The sequence below is a fragment of the Lucilia sericata genome, unplaced genomic scaffold, assembly GCF_015586225.1.
Source record: "Lucilia sericata isolate MDLA Ls3-8-SP2 unplaced genomic scaffold, ASM1558622v1 Contig000653F_arrow, whole genome shotgun sequence".
NCBI classification, from domain to species: Eukaryota; Metazoa; Arthropoda; class Insecta; order Diptera; family Calliphoridae; genus Lucilia; species Lucilia sericata.
In genome coordinates this window covers 117123-130340 of record NW_023994659.1, presented here as the reverse complement: position 1 = coordinate 130340, position 13218 = coordinate 117123, and the positions used below count along the sequence as shown (strand labels likewise).

Genomic DNA, 13218 nt, shown 5'->3' with positions numbered 1-13218 from the left:
CTAGTTCAGTTCTAGTTCAGTTCTAGTTCAGTTCTAGTTCAGTTCTAGTTCAGTTCTAGTTCAGTTCTAGTTCAGTTCTAGTTCAGTTCTAGTTCAGTTTCTAGTTCAGTTCTAGTTCAGTTCTAGTTCAGTTCTAGTTCAGTTCTAGTTCAGTTCTAGTTCAGTTCTAGTTCAGTTCTAGTTCAGTTCTAGTTCAGTTCTAGTTCAGTTCTAGTTCAGTTCTAGTTCAGTTCTAGTTCAGTTCTAGTTCAGTTCTAGTTCAGTTCTAGTTCAGTTCTAGTTCAGTTCTAGTTCAGTTCTAGTTCAGTTCTAGTTCAGTTCTAGTTCAGTTCTAGTTCAGTTCTAGTGTCTAGTTCCGTTCTAGTTCAGTTCTAGTTCAGTTCTTAGTTCAGTTCTAGTTCAGTTCTAGTTCAGTTTCTAGTTCAGTTCTAGTTCAGTTCTAGTTCAGTTCTAGTTCAGTTCTAGTCAGTTCTAGTTCAGTTCTAGTTCAGTTCTAGTTCAGTTCTAGTTCAGTTCTAGTTCAGTTCTAGTTCAGTTCTAGTTCAGTTCTAGTTCAGTTCTAGTTCAGTTCTGTTCAGTTCTAGTTCAGTTCTAGTTCAGTTCTAGTTCAGTTCTAGTTCAGTTCTAGTTCAGTTCTAGTTCAGTTATAGTTCAGTTCTAGTTCAGTTCTAGTTCAGTTCTAGTTCAAGTTTTAGTAGTTCGTTCTAATTCAGTAATAGTTCAGTTCTAGCTCAGCTATACTTTTCCCCGCAGTTTCACTTCAATTTTGATATAGGTGTTTTCAATATTAGGAATAGTTTATGGTAATTTTCCATATTTTTTGGACCAAGTTTTTGTATGTCAATTGGTTTTTATTAATTAACTTTAGATTTCATTAGGCAATTAGACGATAAAGTTGTAAATATTTTTTTTATATTATATTTATACAAGTTTTTTGATAAGAAAATATTGAAAATAAGCTAATAAAAAAACTTAGGGTGTAGTCCAAACAACAACAGCTGCTGGCTGGACAATGATCAATGTAATAAATGATGTCTAATGTAACGAAACTAAAAATAATAATAAAAAATCATGAAATTGTTGTTTTTATTAATGAACAAATGGAGGCATGAATGAATGAACTTCATTAATTTTTATGCTACTAGCAATGAAGTGTTAAACTTAGAGAAAAACTGCATATGTGTTAGAAAATTTTAAAAGTAAATACTATATTTCAAAAACGTGTTTTATTGATTATTTAAAAAAGGTAATTTGTAGTAGTATAAATAAAATTAAATTATGGTGCCTTGTAATGTTTTTGTAATGAAAAATTAAAAGAAAAACAAATGATTCAACTTTAACCCAAATGACCCTGTGTATATGTATGTATACGCCTGTCACCAATATTTCAATATCAAGTATAATTAAAATAATAAAACATGACTATTGGAAAATTAGTAAAACATAAGTTATGGATTAAAAACAAGTAACGTTTTTGTTTAATTGAAATATAAAACGAATTTGTTTAGTGCTATATCTATATTAAATAAATTTTTGCAATTGCTGGTTTATCGAGGGAGTGCCCAAGGATACATCCGTTACTCTACTTCACTTCTGGAAAAATTAGTAACATTAATTTGTAAGCTCATGAGAAACCTAGGCTATACCTGATAGTTATTTCGATCACATCTATACTTGTTTTCTTCGTAATACATAATTTTTGGGAATCCCCATTAAGATTAAACATATTAACCACATATTTTTTCTTTATTTTATTGTCTACAGCCAAATATTAACTCATTTCAATATGTCACTCCCCCAAAAGAGTAGCGTGCAGAATGCAACCAATATTATTTATAATCAATTATCTTATTTAATTTTTAAATGACATCATGCCATCACATAGTGGGGATGATGTACATTTTCGAATATTTTTCTTAATACTCTCGTATAACTTTAAAAAACGCCTTTGCATGAAATTAATACGGGTGCCATAAAAATGAAACACAACTACAAATCCACATATTTATTACAAATAAATAGATTTTTTGCATGCATGCAAATAGTAAGTAGTTTTCAGCATATAGTTAAGAATTTTATTTTTTTTTCTATATCCTAAATGTCTATCAATTAATTATTAATAAAATACAGATTTATTACTATTAAAACAAATAAAGCAGTAGAAATAAATTTATTTCATGATTCTCTACATATAGACAAACAATAAACAATAGAATCAACAGTGATTTAATATTTCATTTGTTGCATTTTTGTTTTAAATGCAAAATGCACAATTTCTATAAAGAAAGGTCATGTGTAGTTGAGTATGATAAAAAATATTTGTGTAAACGAATGGGTGTTAATCATATCAAGAAAATATGCACCATTTATGCATAAGACCAGTTTAAATAAATAAGTCAAGTAACTTACTCATCAACAACAGCGTCATTATTATCACCAACATGGTCGCCAATATTTCTGATGATACATTTAGCTTTAATTTGGACTGGACTGCGAATAAAGCATCAACAACGACGACATTTTGATATGATAATTGAAATGCGTAGAGTGTAATACACTTCATTACTGAAATCAAATTGGAATTAAAATTGGATGTATTACAACCGCCCACATCTAATTGCCTGCGAACAGAACAAATTTTTTTGTCTTTATTTCAATTTTAATCTACTAGACATAATGATGAATGTGCACCGAGTTGGGTCATTCGCGGCACTGGGGTATTAAAACTTAAAAAATAATGCAGTTGATATTAAAATTAAGTTTCAAATTAGTTCAGTTCTGGTTCAGTTCTAGTTCAGTTCTAGTTCAGTTCTAGTTCAGTTCTAGTTCAGTTCTAGTTCAGTTCTAGTTCAGTTCTAGTTCAGTTCTAGTTCAGTTCTAGTTCAGTTCTAGTTCAGTTCTAGTTCAGTTCTAGTTCAGTTCTAGTTCAGTTCTAGTTCAGTTCTAGTTCAGTTCTAGTTCAGTTCTAGTTCAGTTCTAGTTCAGTTCTAGTTCAGTTCTAGTTCAGTTCTAGTTCAGTTCTAGTTCAGTTCTAGTTCAGTTCTAGTTCAGTTCTAGTTCAGTTCTAGTTCAGTTCTAGTTCAGTTCTAGTTCAGTTCTAGTTCAGTTCTAGTTCAGTTCTAGTTCAGTTCTAGTTCAGTTCTAGTTCAGTTCTAGTTCAGTTCTAGTTCAGTTCTAGTTCAGTTCTAGTTCAGTTCTAGTTCAGTTCTAGTTCAGTTCTAGTTCAGTTCTAGTTCAGTTCTAGTTCAGTTCTAGTTCAGTTCTAGTTCAGTTCTAGTTCAGTTCTAGTTCAGTTCTAGTTCAGTTCTAGTTCAGTTCTAGTTCAGTTCTAGTTCAGTTCTAGTTCAGTTCTAGTTCAGTTCTAGTTCAGTTCTAGTTCAGTTCTAGTTCAGTTCTAGTTCAGTTCTAGTTCAGTTCTAGTTCAGTTCTAGTTCAGTTCTAGTTCAGTTCTAGTTCAGTTCTAGTTCAGTTCTAGTTCAGTTCTAGTCGTTCTAGTTCAGTTCTAGTTCAGTTCTAGTTCAGTTCTAGTTCAGTTCTAGTTCAGTTCTAGTTCAGTTCTAGTTCAGTCTAGTTCAGTTCTAGTTCAGTTCTAGTTCAGTTCTAGTTCAGTTCTAGTTCAGTTCTAGTTCAGTTCTAGTTCAGTTCTAGTTCAGTTCTAGTTCAGTTCTAGTTCAGTTCTAGTTCAGTTCTAGTTCAGTTCTAGTTCAGTTCTAGTTCAGTTCTAGTTCAGTTCTAGTTCAGTTCTAGTTCAGTTCTAGTTCAGTTCTAGTTCAGTTCTAGTTCAGTTCTAGTTCAGTTCTAGTTCAGTTCTAGTTCAGTTCTAGTTCAGTTCTAGTTCAGTTCTAGTTCAGTTCTAGTTCAGTTCTAGTTCAGTTCTAGTTCAGTTCTAGTTCAGTTCTAGTTTAGTTCTAGTTTAGTTCTAATTCAGTTCTAGTTCAGTTCTAGTTCAGTTCTAGTTCAGTTCTAGTTCAGTTCTAGTTCAGTTCTAGTTCAGTTCTAGTTCAGTTCTAGTTCAGTTCCAGTTCAGTTCTAGTTCAGTTCTAGTTCAGTTCTAGTTCAGTTCTAGTTCAGTTCTAGTTCAGTTCTAGTTCAGTTCTAGTTCAGTTCTAGTTCAGTTCTAGTTCAGTTCTAGTTCAGTTCTAGTTCAGTTCTAGTTCAGTTCTAGTTCAGTTCTAGTTCAGTTCTAGTTCAGTTCTAGTTCAGTTCTAGTTCAGTTCTAGTTCAGTTCTAGTTCAGTTCTAGTTCAGTTCTAGTTCAGTTCTAGTTCAGTTCTAGTTCAGTTCTAGTTCAGTTCTAGTTCAGTTCTAGTTCAGTTCTAGTTCAGTTCTAGTTCAGTTCTAGTTCAGTTCTAGTTCAGTTATAGTTCAGTTCTAGTTCAGTTCTAGTTCAGTTCTAGTTCAGTTCTAGTTCAGTTCTAGTTCAGTTCTAGTTCAGTTCTAGTTCAGTTCTAGTTCAGTTCTAGTTCAGTTCTAGTTCAGTTCTAGTTCAGTTCTAGTTCAGTTCTAGTTCAGTTCTAGTTCAGTTCTAGTTCAGTTCTAGTTCAGTTCTAGTTCAGTTCTAGTTCAGTTCTAGTTCAGTTCTAGTTCAGTTCTAGTTCAGTTCTAGTTCAGTTCTAGTTCAGTTCTAGTTCAGTTCTAGTTCAGTTCTAGTTCAGTTCTAGTTCAGTTCTAGTTCAGTTCTAGTTCAGTTCTAGTCAGTTCTAGTTCAGTTCTAGTTCAGTTCTAGTTCAGTTCTAGTTCAGTTCTAGTTCAGTTCTAGTTCAGTTCTAGTTCAGTTCTAGTTCAGTTCTAGTTCAGTTCTAGTTCAGTTCTAGTTCAGTTCTAGTTCAGTTCTAGTTCAGTTCTAGTTCAGTTCTAGTTCAGTTCTAGTTCAGTTCTAGTTCAGTTCTAGTTCAGTTCTAGTTCGTTCTAGTTCAGTTCAGTTAGTTCTATTCAGTCTAGTTCAGTTCTAGTTCAGTTCTAGTTCAGTTCTAGTTCAGTTCTAACTCAGTTTTAATTCACTTTTAGTTCAGTTCTAGTTTCGTTCCAGGTCTGTTTTATTTTAGGTACAAGGTGATTCAATGAAATCAGCGTATTTTACAACAAAATAAATTGCCCTTAGTTTCATGTAAGAACTTTATTGCTGTCTCACTACCCAACTCTGTTTTAAACAGCCAATGTAAAAAGGCCCACCTGTATCTAAAAGTTTGACAAGTTGTCATATCAAATTTCAAATTTTGTTGTTGTTGTATGTATGTATGTGTAATGACACACCATAAACAAATAATACAACAATTACTAAAAAAAATTCAAAAACTACTGCATTAATTGCAACAACAATAATGCCACTGCCACCACCACCTGCAACGGAATGTTTTTGTTGCAGTTGTTGTCGTTTTTTGTTTTTGTTAATTAAATAAACTAAATGACAACTAAATTAGTCTTATTTGACATGTTAACTTTATGCATAAGTATGTATGTATGCATCTATGCATGATTGTGCAGCTAAATATGTGTATATCTTAGCATGTAATATTTTTATCATATAAATTTTACAGTATTATTTTTACACATGAATACATGTCTCATATACATATTCACAAAAATATACAAACTATTCTTATTAAAAAAAAACAATTCTAATCATATTATAATTTTTTCAGCTGCATTTAGTAGGCGAATTTTACAAATTTTTAAACTGCATTGCGTGTTGTAGTTTATTTATAATTGATGACGATTTTTTTAAACTATAATTTCTAGCAGAGGTCTTAGAGCTCATTAAATCATAAATTTATTTATTTTTTATGAAACCTTGATTTTATTTGTTAATAAAATAATCTTGCAATTTTTTAAAGTTCTTTAAAACGCATTTGCATTAAAGCCAATTGTATGCAAGTCTATTTATTAACAAACCTAACTGCGGGTTACTGCCAATATTTTGTATGTGATTTCTAAATAAAACATGGTTTAATTAAGATTTATAGGTCTATTTGTTTTTCTAGTCAAATGCACAAAACTGCAATATACTTTTAGTCATTTAATTTTTAGTTTTTGTTTATTTGAAATTGTAAAAATTTCACAAACAATTGGACAAATCTAAATAAACAACTGCTAGATTATAAAAAAAGTTCAATTATGTAAATTTAAAATAAAATATTGTAAATTTTGGTTCAATTGCTGAAAATCAGAATACTTTAACATTTATAAGCATACCTTGTCATCTTGAAATTTGCAGCCGCTATCAATACATTTATGCACTATTTTTAGTTTTTTTAAATCCTCTTTAGATTCTTTTGCACTTAAAATTGCTATTATATATTTGTAATAATTTATTTCGTTTCAATATTTTTATAAATGTAATCTTTTTGTAATTTTTAAATATTTGTAACACAAAATTCAAATGTTTACTTTTTGGCTGTTTTTGATTTTTTCCAATAGTTGTAAAGTGTTTTAAAACAGGCTCTGAAATAATAAAAACAAAATTAAATAAATAGAATGTAATAACTAAAAATTAAATAAATTAAGTGAAATTTAAGAAATTATGAAAAAAACTTTAAATAAGGAATTTTTGTTAAATAAAATTGAATTAAAAACAAAAGGATTTGTTTAGCCTGTTAGGAAACGTTTTAGCAATTGTTGAAAGAAATTTTCAAAGCGACTTTTCTACATCCAAGCCACAGAAGGAATTCCTGTAAGATGAAACAACCTTCTCCAAATCGGTTTAGGATATACATTTTTAACACCATATGGATTTTCGAATATCGACTTTTTGTTGATATTAAACAAAAACGAAAAAAAAAAAAAAATAATTTGTTATTGTTGGCGGACGTGGCTCACAATGCTTTCTGATGTCTACGAAATATATTTTTCTAACTCCTGAGAGATCTTCACGACCTTATCAATTAGAATATCTAGTAGTTGCAAAGAAAAATCCTGCTATGGTTTTTGCGATGGTCTAGTCTATAGTCTAATCTATAGTCTAGTCTATAGTCTAGTCTATAGTCTAGTCTATAGTCTAGTCTATAGTCTAGTCTATAGTCTAGTCTATAGTCTAGTCTATAGTCTAGTCTATATTCTAGTCTATAGTCTAGTCTATAGTCTAGTCTATAGTCTAGTCTATAGTCTAGTCTATAGTCTAGTCTATAGTCTACACAGAAAAAATAGGAAATCGATTTCAATTAAAAAAGTCTTCGGTAGTAACAACTTTTTTTTAAAAATTCCGGTAGCAAAAATATTTGTATTATTAATCAACGATTTTGTACGATTGAGGTTTTGCCCTCTTTTAAGATTAATTGAACTTTTAATTGAAATGTAAATGCAAGTTTCAATTAAATGTGTAATTGAACCAATTAAAGATTTAATTAAAATTTTTAAAATTTTTCAATAAATATTTTAATTCGACGAATTAAAATATTAATTAAAGTTTTTAACATTTATCAATAAACAAGTTAATTGATTCAATTAAAAAAATAATTGAATTTAGTGATTTAAAAATATTAAAATTTTAATTGAATTAATTAAAACAATAATTAAAATTTTTTAAAAATATCAAACAAATAGATTGTTTAATTCAATTAAAAATTTAATTGATTTGCAGTTCTAAATTAATTAAATAATTTGAAATTGAAAGACAAAATATTTTTTTATTTATTTATTTATAAAAACATAAAAATTTCAGTTTTTGAATAATACAAGTATGTATTTATATTAAAATAAATTCGTATACAATAAAAAATAATCTTTGAAAATATAATAAAGGAATAATTACATTAAAGTATATATTTTTTCATTTTGTACATTTCAGGTATATATTTATAAATCTATTTTAGAAGAAGAAATTAAATATTTTTATATTTTTTATATACATTACTAATATTAAGTAAATGTTTTAAAAGAAAATTAATTATAAATAGTATATAAATACAAATACTAATTTTTCATCTTAAGTATCTCATGTTTAATTATATTTGATTTAATAAATTTTTTGCTTGTAGGCAAATCATAGAAAAGGGATTGAATAAAGTGGTAAAAAATTTCGGACTCACTGGGATATTCCAGGTTAAAAACAAAAAAGATTTTAAATAGAACATCAAATGCTTTAAGGGTTGAAACAAAAGGATACCTTAAATTATCAAAATATACAAAAATTTGTTTTACTTTCAACGTATCCCCAATCACAAGTAACTTTGGTTGAATTTTTCGGCCTTGTAATTTTAATAATTTTAGTTTTGTCTCTAATTCATCCATTGTACTGGCAACAACAGCAAATGATTCTTGCGAATCAGCTATGGTAAACTTTTTCTTATATTTTGCTCCATTTTCATCTGTGCTTATTTTGAGTTGGGGAGGAAATAAATTATGACAATACCACAAAATTGTAAACATTTTAGAATCTGTAAACATAAATAATATTTAGATGGAACCATAACGAAAATGTATGCGGTTTTTTACCTTCATCGATACGTTCAGTTTGCAGTAATTTTTTGGAAATTAATGAGCAGGATATTCTTGTCTTCAAAATAAATAACAAATCTTCTGCAAAATATGGCCAACGTTCCTCAAAGTTTTTCGCCACTGGATATTTTAGTACGAAATCGATATCAATCTGAAAACGAATACAAAATGAAAAAAATTAGTATGTATATGTATTATTTTAAATCGACTAAACTATATGCTAGACTGTAAGCTATGCTATAGACTACCCCCCTTATTCATAAAAACTTTAAATTTATAAACAGTTTATAAATGAAAATTCGTATAGGAATTTTGTTTTATAAGCCTTTTATAAAATACAATGTTATTTATGAATAAGGGGGTATATATCTACTGCCTTATTCATAAACATTGATCAAAGGTTTATAGAACAAATTTTGTATGAAATTTTGATTTATAAACCTTTGATAAAAGTTTATGAATAAGACCTCTAGACTATTGACAAGAATAGATTATGTACTAGACTAAATAACTAGACATGAGTAAAGTACTAAATGTTTTTGCATGGTACTTACCAGAAGGTGTCCAGAAGGTTTTGTGTATTCTGGCCATAATTTAAAAATTTCACACGTATTCTCAGAATTTGTAATTTGTTGGAAACGTAACGGAGCACACTTCTGCCAATAAATATCAAATTCATCTTGTTTTATTTTTGAAGATCTTAAAACTTCTATTATTAAAGTGTAATCTTCTACGCTTTCTGCAATAAAGAAAAAAATATTGTTAAAATATTTGTGATGAAAATAATGAAAATTATTATGTTAAAACTTACCAGACAATCCTTGCGTCACCTCAGGTTCATCTACTTTTAAAGCATTTTTAGAAAATCTCTTATAATTTGCTAATTTGTTGTATATTTTGCCCCGTTTTCCATTGGTATAAAATTCCTAAAATAAAAAAGTTAAATTATTTGTATTAAAGAAAATAAAGAAAGTATTCTTACCAATTTCTCTGTAGGAAAAATATTACATATCTGTTTTTCGATTTCCATACAATCAGATAATGAGCAAGTGATGTTTTTTGATTCAATATATTTTGTTATTGTGTTAATTAGTAAATTACGCTGCTCATCGTGCAACGTTTTATTATTATTATAATAATTTTGAATATCTTTTCCGTTACGTGTATTACTTAAAATTTCCGTCACTGTTGGTATTTTTTGTTCTGTGGTTGTTATATGTTGGCAGACAGGCAAAATTTCTGAACTGTTAAATTGTTTGTTCCATTTTTCTAGATTAAATTCAAATTTTGCCTGTTGGCCAATGGGTAAATCTTCGAATAATTTTGTTATATGATGTGTCTTCAAAATTTTTAGAACATCGATATCTATCATGTGCTCTGGAAATAAACATTAAAATTTAGTTACGTTAATTTTATATTATTTGGAATTATTAACGTAATACTTACTTTTAAAATGATCAAATAAGTGTTGTAAATTCCATTTAGTTAGAAGTAAGCTTAAATCATAATCAGAGTCCATTTCGGATGTGATTTCAAAAATTTTGTCTTTAATTAATGCTTTATAAAATTCTTTAGGTCTCAAAAATGTCTTTCTTTGTGAGGTAAAAAGTTTTTCAATTGGTGGTCCAACGATATCTTTTAGGTAAATTATGGTGTATTCAGTTGATGTTGATTCATACTCAAAAGCTGCAAAGTGTGTATTATATTCAGTACAAATTTGCTTGCAACAAAAAAGTAATTCTTTATTTTTAGGGTTTATAATTAAACATATTTCAAAAAATTTAAAGTCTCCAGAAAATGTTGCTACAATTTGTTCTGTTGAGTACTTATAGCCCCAAATTACTGCCTGAGAGTAAAGAGATAAGTTATTCATATCAATTTTAATTGTTTTAGAAACCATTTGTATTACATTTTTATCCCGAAATGGCATTTTTAAAACAATATCTTCTTTCAAATGTGGGTCAAGTAATATATTTGCGAATGCCAATTGTTGTTTGTATGAAAAGGTTTTAGAAACATTCTTCCTCGAAGTAATAACATGGGAATAAATTTTGAACTTTTTGTGTTTACCCTCATACTTAAAATTCCACAATTGACGAAGGGGGCCACATTGTTCGATAATTGTGGGATAATGTACAAGAAAATGGAACTTAGGCGTTAGATGTTGTTTGAATATTAATTGATAGTTTTTATTAAAATTTTGTATTTTTACTTTTAACCGATTTATAAGTGATTGTGATACATCATAACACAATATTTCATCAATAATTTCAAAAAAATCTAAAATGAAGATCCACACTGGGTCCTGGTTCATAATGAATTCACCAAGCATAACTGTAAAGTACTGATAAAAGCACATCATTTGGTGCGCTGACATTTTTAATTTATGATTATCTAACTCTTGAAAAGTTATAGAGTATTTTTCATTTCCTCGGTCATGCTGGTAATATTTAAACGATTTAAGTCTTTCATTTAAATCATTTAAACTAAAATATTTCATTGTTTTGATAAAATACAACAAGGCCTCGCAAATTACATAATGACAAACGCCCTCAAAAATATCATGCATGATATCCACTGAGTAGTTTTCAACACAGTGAAACGATGGTATATCATTGAAAATACATGTAGTACTCACTCCCGTTTCAGCCATTAACCCCTGTTCAAGCGACTCTCTATAATTAATTCTATTTCTTAAGATATTATTCCTTTCAGTTGATTCTACTTGAGCTTCGGATTTTTTAATCAAGCAAAATCTGCAATAGTAATTAGCTGAGAAGGATTTTGAAAAGCCGAGTATACAATTTAACCCTAAATTATCCCCCAGAAATAATGCCATAACAAAATGAATTTTTTTTGTACCATTTTTAGTTTTAATTAAAATTCCTTCCTTTTCTAATTTTACTAGAGTATCAACTAAAGGCTTAAAACAATCATTTCCATAAGTCTTTACGTCGGAAGATTTAACCGTCGAAGCTAAATAAATGTCGTCCAATTTTGATGACTTTTTTGGAATACATGCGAAACTATAATAGAAATTGCAAATAGAGTTCTTATTAGATTTTGACCCAAGGGGATTATTGATGCCGAAATCATCTGCGTACAGATAAAAAGGAATAACAATTTCATGGGGGTATAAACTTTTCTTCTGTCTCCACAAAGGCCCTTGAATATAATTTATGAATTTGTCATTACTTTGAATAAATTCCATATGTTCTAAAACTTTATCTATAAAGTCATCGTGCTCAAAAATTTTTTTGAATTGGAATTCTAATGGCATTACTATTCCATTCGATTTTGCGTTATTATTAATTTGAAACGAATGAACATTTCCAATAAGATCTCTTTCTTGTAAAACTTTATTTAATTTCGATTCGGTATTAACACCTTCAAACAACATTGTAACATCTTTTAAAACATTTATTAGACTTTTATTGGAATTGTTGTAAGGATTTTGGGATTGTTCAATAAATTGAACCACGGGATTTAAAATCAAAGTTTCGACAAAATATCGTATATTATTTACGTCTGAACGTGACAAATTATTGAATGAATGAAGTTTTGCAACGAATTTGGCAGCAGAGTTATAAACACTTAACATATTTTCTTGGTAATTGTAGCTATTTGAAATGTAGTTATTTGCAGTATCCGTCGCAGGGCATTGTTCATAATGTCTTTCAGGTACAATTTTACTTTCTTTTTCAGCATTTCGAAAATGTCTCGATACGTGTGTTTTAAAGGAATCTTTAACGGAAAAATTTTGGAAGCAATTTTCATATGTACATTTATAAACAATGTCTTTTGGTATAGCATGTTCTTTCAAGTGGAGAAAAAAATTGTTTAAAGAATTGAATGTATTAATACACAAAAAACATTTAAAGTTCATTTTTAAATGAACATTTAGAATTCTTTTTACGGAAACTGTTGCAATAATTGTTTTATGTATCTATATTTATGAAGAAAAAGTTATAATATACATTTTTTCTTTAAAACATTTGAAAATATCTATGTAATTTTATCCAAAAAGTAATTCTATTGATAAATTATTCACTTTATAATTATAAAACCAAAACAAACTTTTTTTTTTATCTTATTCCTCTACTCCCTTTACAAGCAATAACAAAAACAAATGTAGCAACACACAACAACAATGTACCAACATAATACACACCAAAACCACCTGCCGCGTCTTGTCGAATATATGTGTAGTACACACACACGTCTTGCTATGAAAACAGCAACAAACAACAACACAAATATTTTTTTTACTTAGTACGTTGCACACACACTTTTTTATAAACGTTTACCGTTAAATTTGCAAAAAAAAAAAACTTTAAAAAACACCGACGCAGACGATGTTGTCTGGTTGAGATCACTTTTAACACTGAATTAATTCTTTACTTTTTGTTCTTTCTTTTGTTCTAACAAAAATAGTGATGCTGTAAATGTTGCAAATCACCATGCAGTTTTCGGGTATTCATAAATTAATGGTTAATTGATGCTAAAATTTTTTTATTTTTTATTTTTAATAATAAAGCAAGTGAAAAAGTTGTCGGAATAACTTATAAAAATATATATTTTATACATTTTAAAATTTATTTCCTTAACATAAGCTATAAATAGCAACGAGTATTCATATTCAAAAAGATTGAGTACTAAAATTTAAGTAACTTACGGCTTACTTTATACACCACTAAAACAAAATGTAAAAACATACACACAAACCTAGAAAATTTTTAATTTCAATTAAAAAGTTAATTGACTCAATTAAAAAATTGTTTAAAAT

The 13218-nt window shown here is 28.4% G+C and overlaps 1 protein-coding gene across 10 annotated transcripts; it reads right to left on the bottom strand.

Annotated features, from left to right (window-relative positions):
• Positions 1 to 7804: 7804 nt before the first annotated feature.
• Positions 7805 to 12804, bottom strand: LOC119607071. Of its 10 annotated transcripts, none has more exons than XM_037960820.1 (7): positions 12589 to 12804; positions 9879 to 10118; positions 9415 to 9809; positions 9244 to 9358; positions 8987 to 9171; positions 8430 to 8583; positions 7805 to 8371 (listed from the first exon to the last, which is right to left on the bottom strand). In XM_037960820.1, exons 2-7 carry the CDS (start codon positions 9949 to 9951, stop codon positions 7908 to 7910), a joined length of 1386 nt encoding a protein of 461 aa, XP_037816748.1. In that variant the 5' UTR covers positions 9952 to 10118; positions 12589 to 12804; the 3' UTR covers positions 7805 to 7907. The 10 variants fall into 10 exon arrangements, with proteins under 10 accessions (XP_037816748.1, XP_037816745.1, XP_037816746.1 ...); XM_037960817.1 differs by having other exon boundaries at positions 12593 to 12804; XM_037960818.1 differs by having other exon boundaries at positions 9879 to 10172; positions 12604 to 12804.
• Between the last annotated feature and the right edge of the window lie 414 nt (positions 12805 to 13218).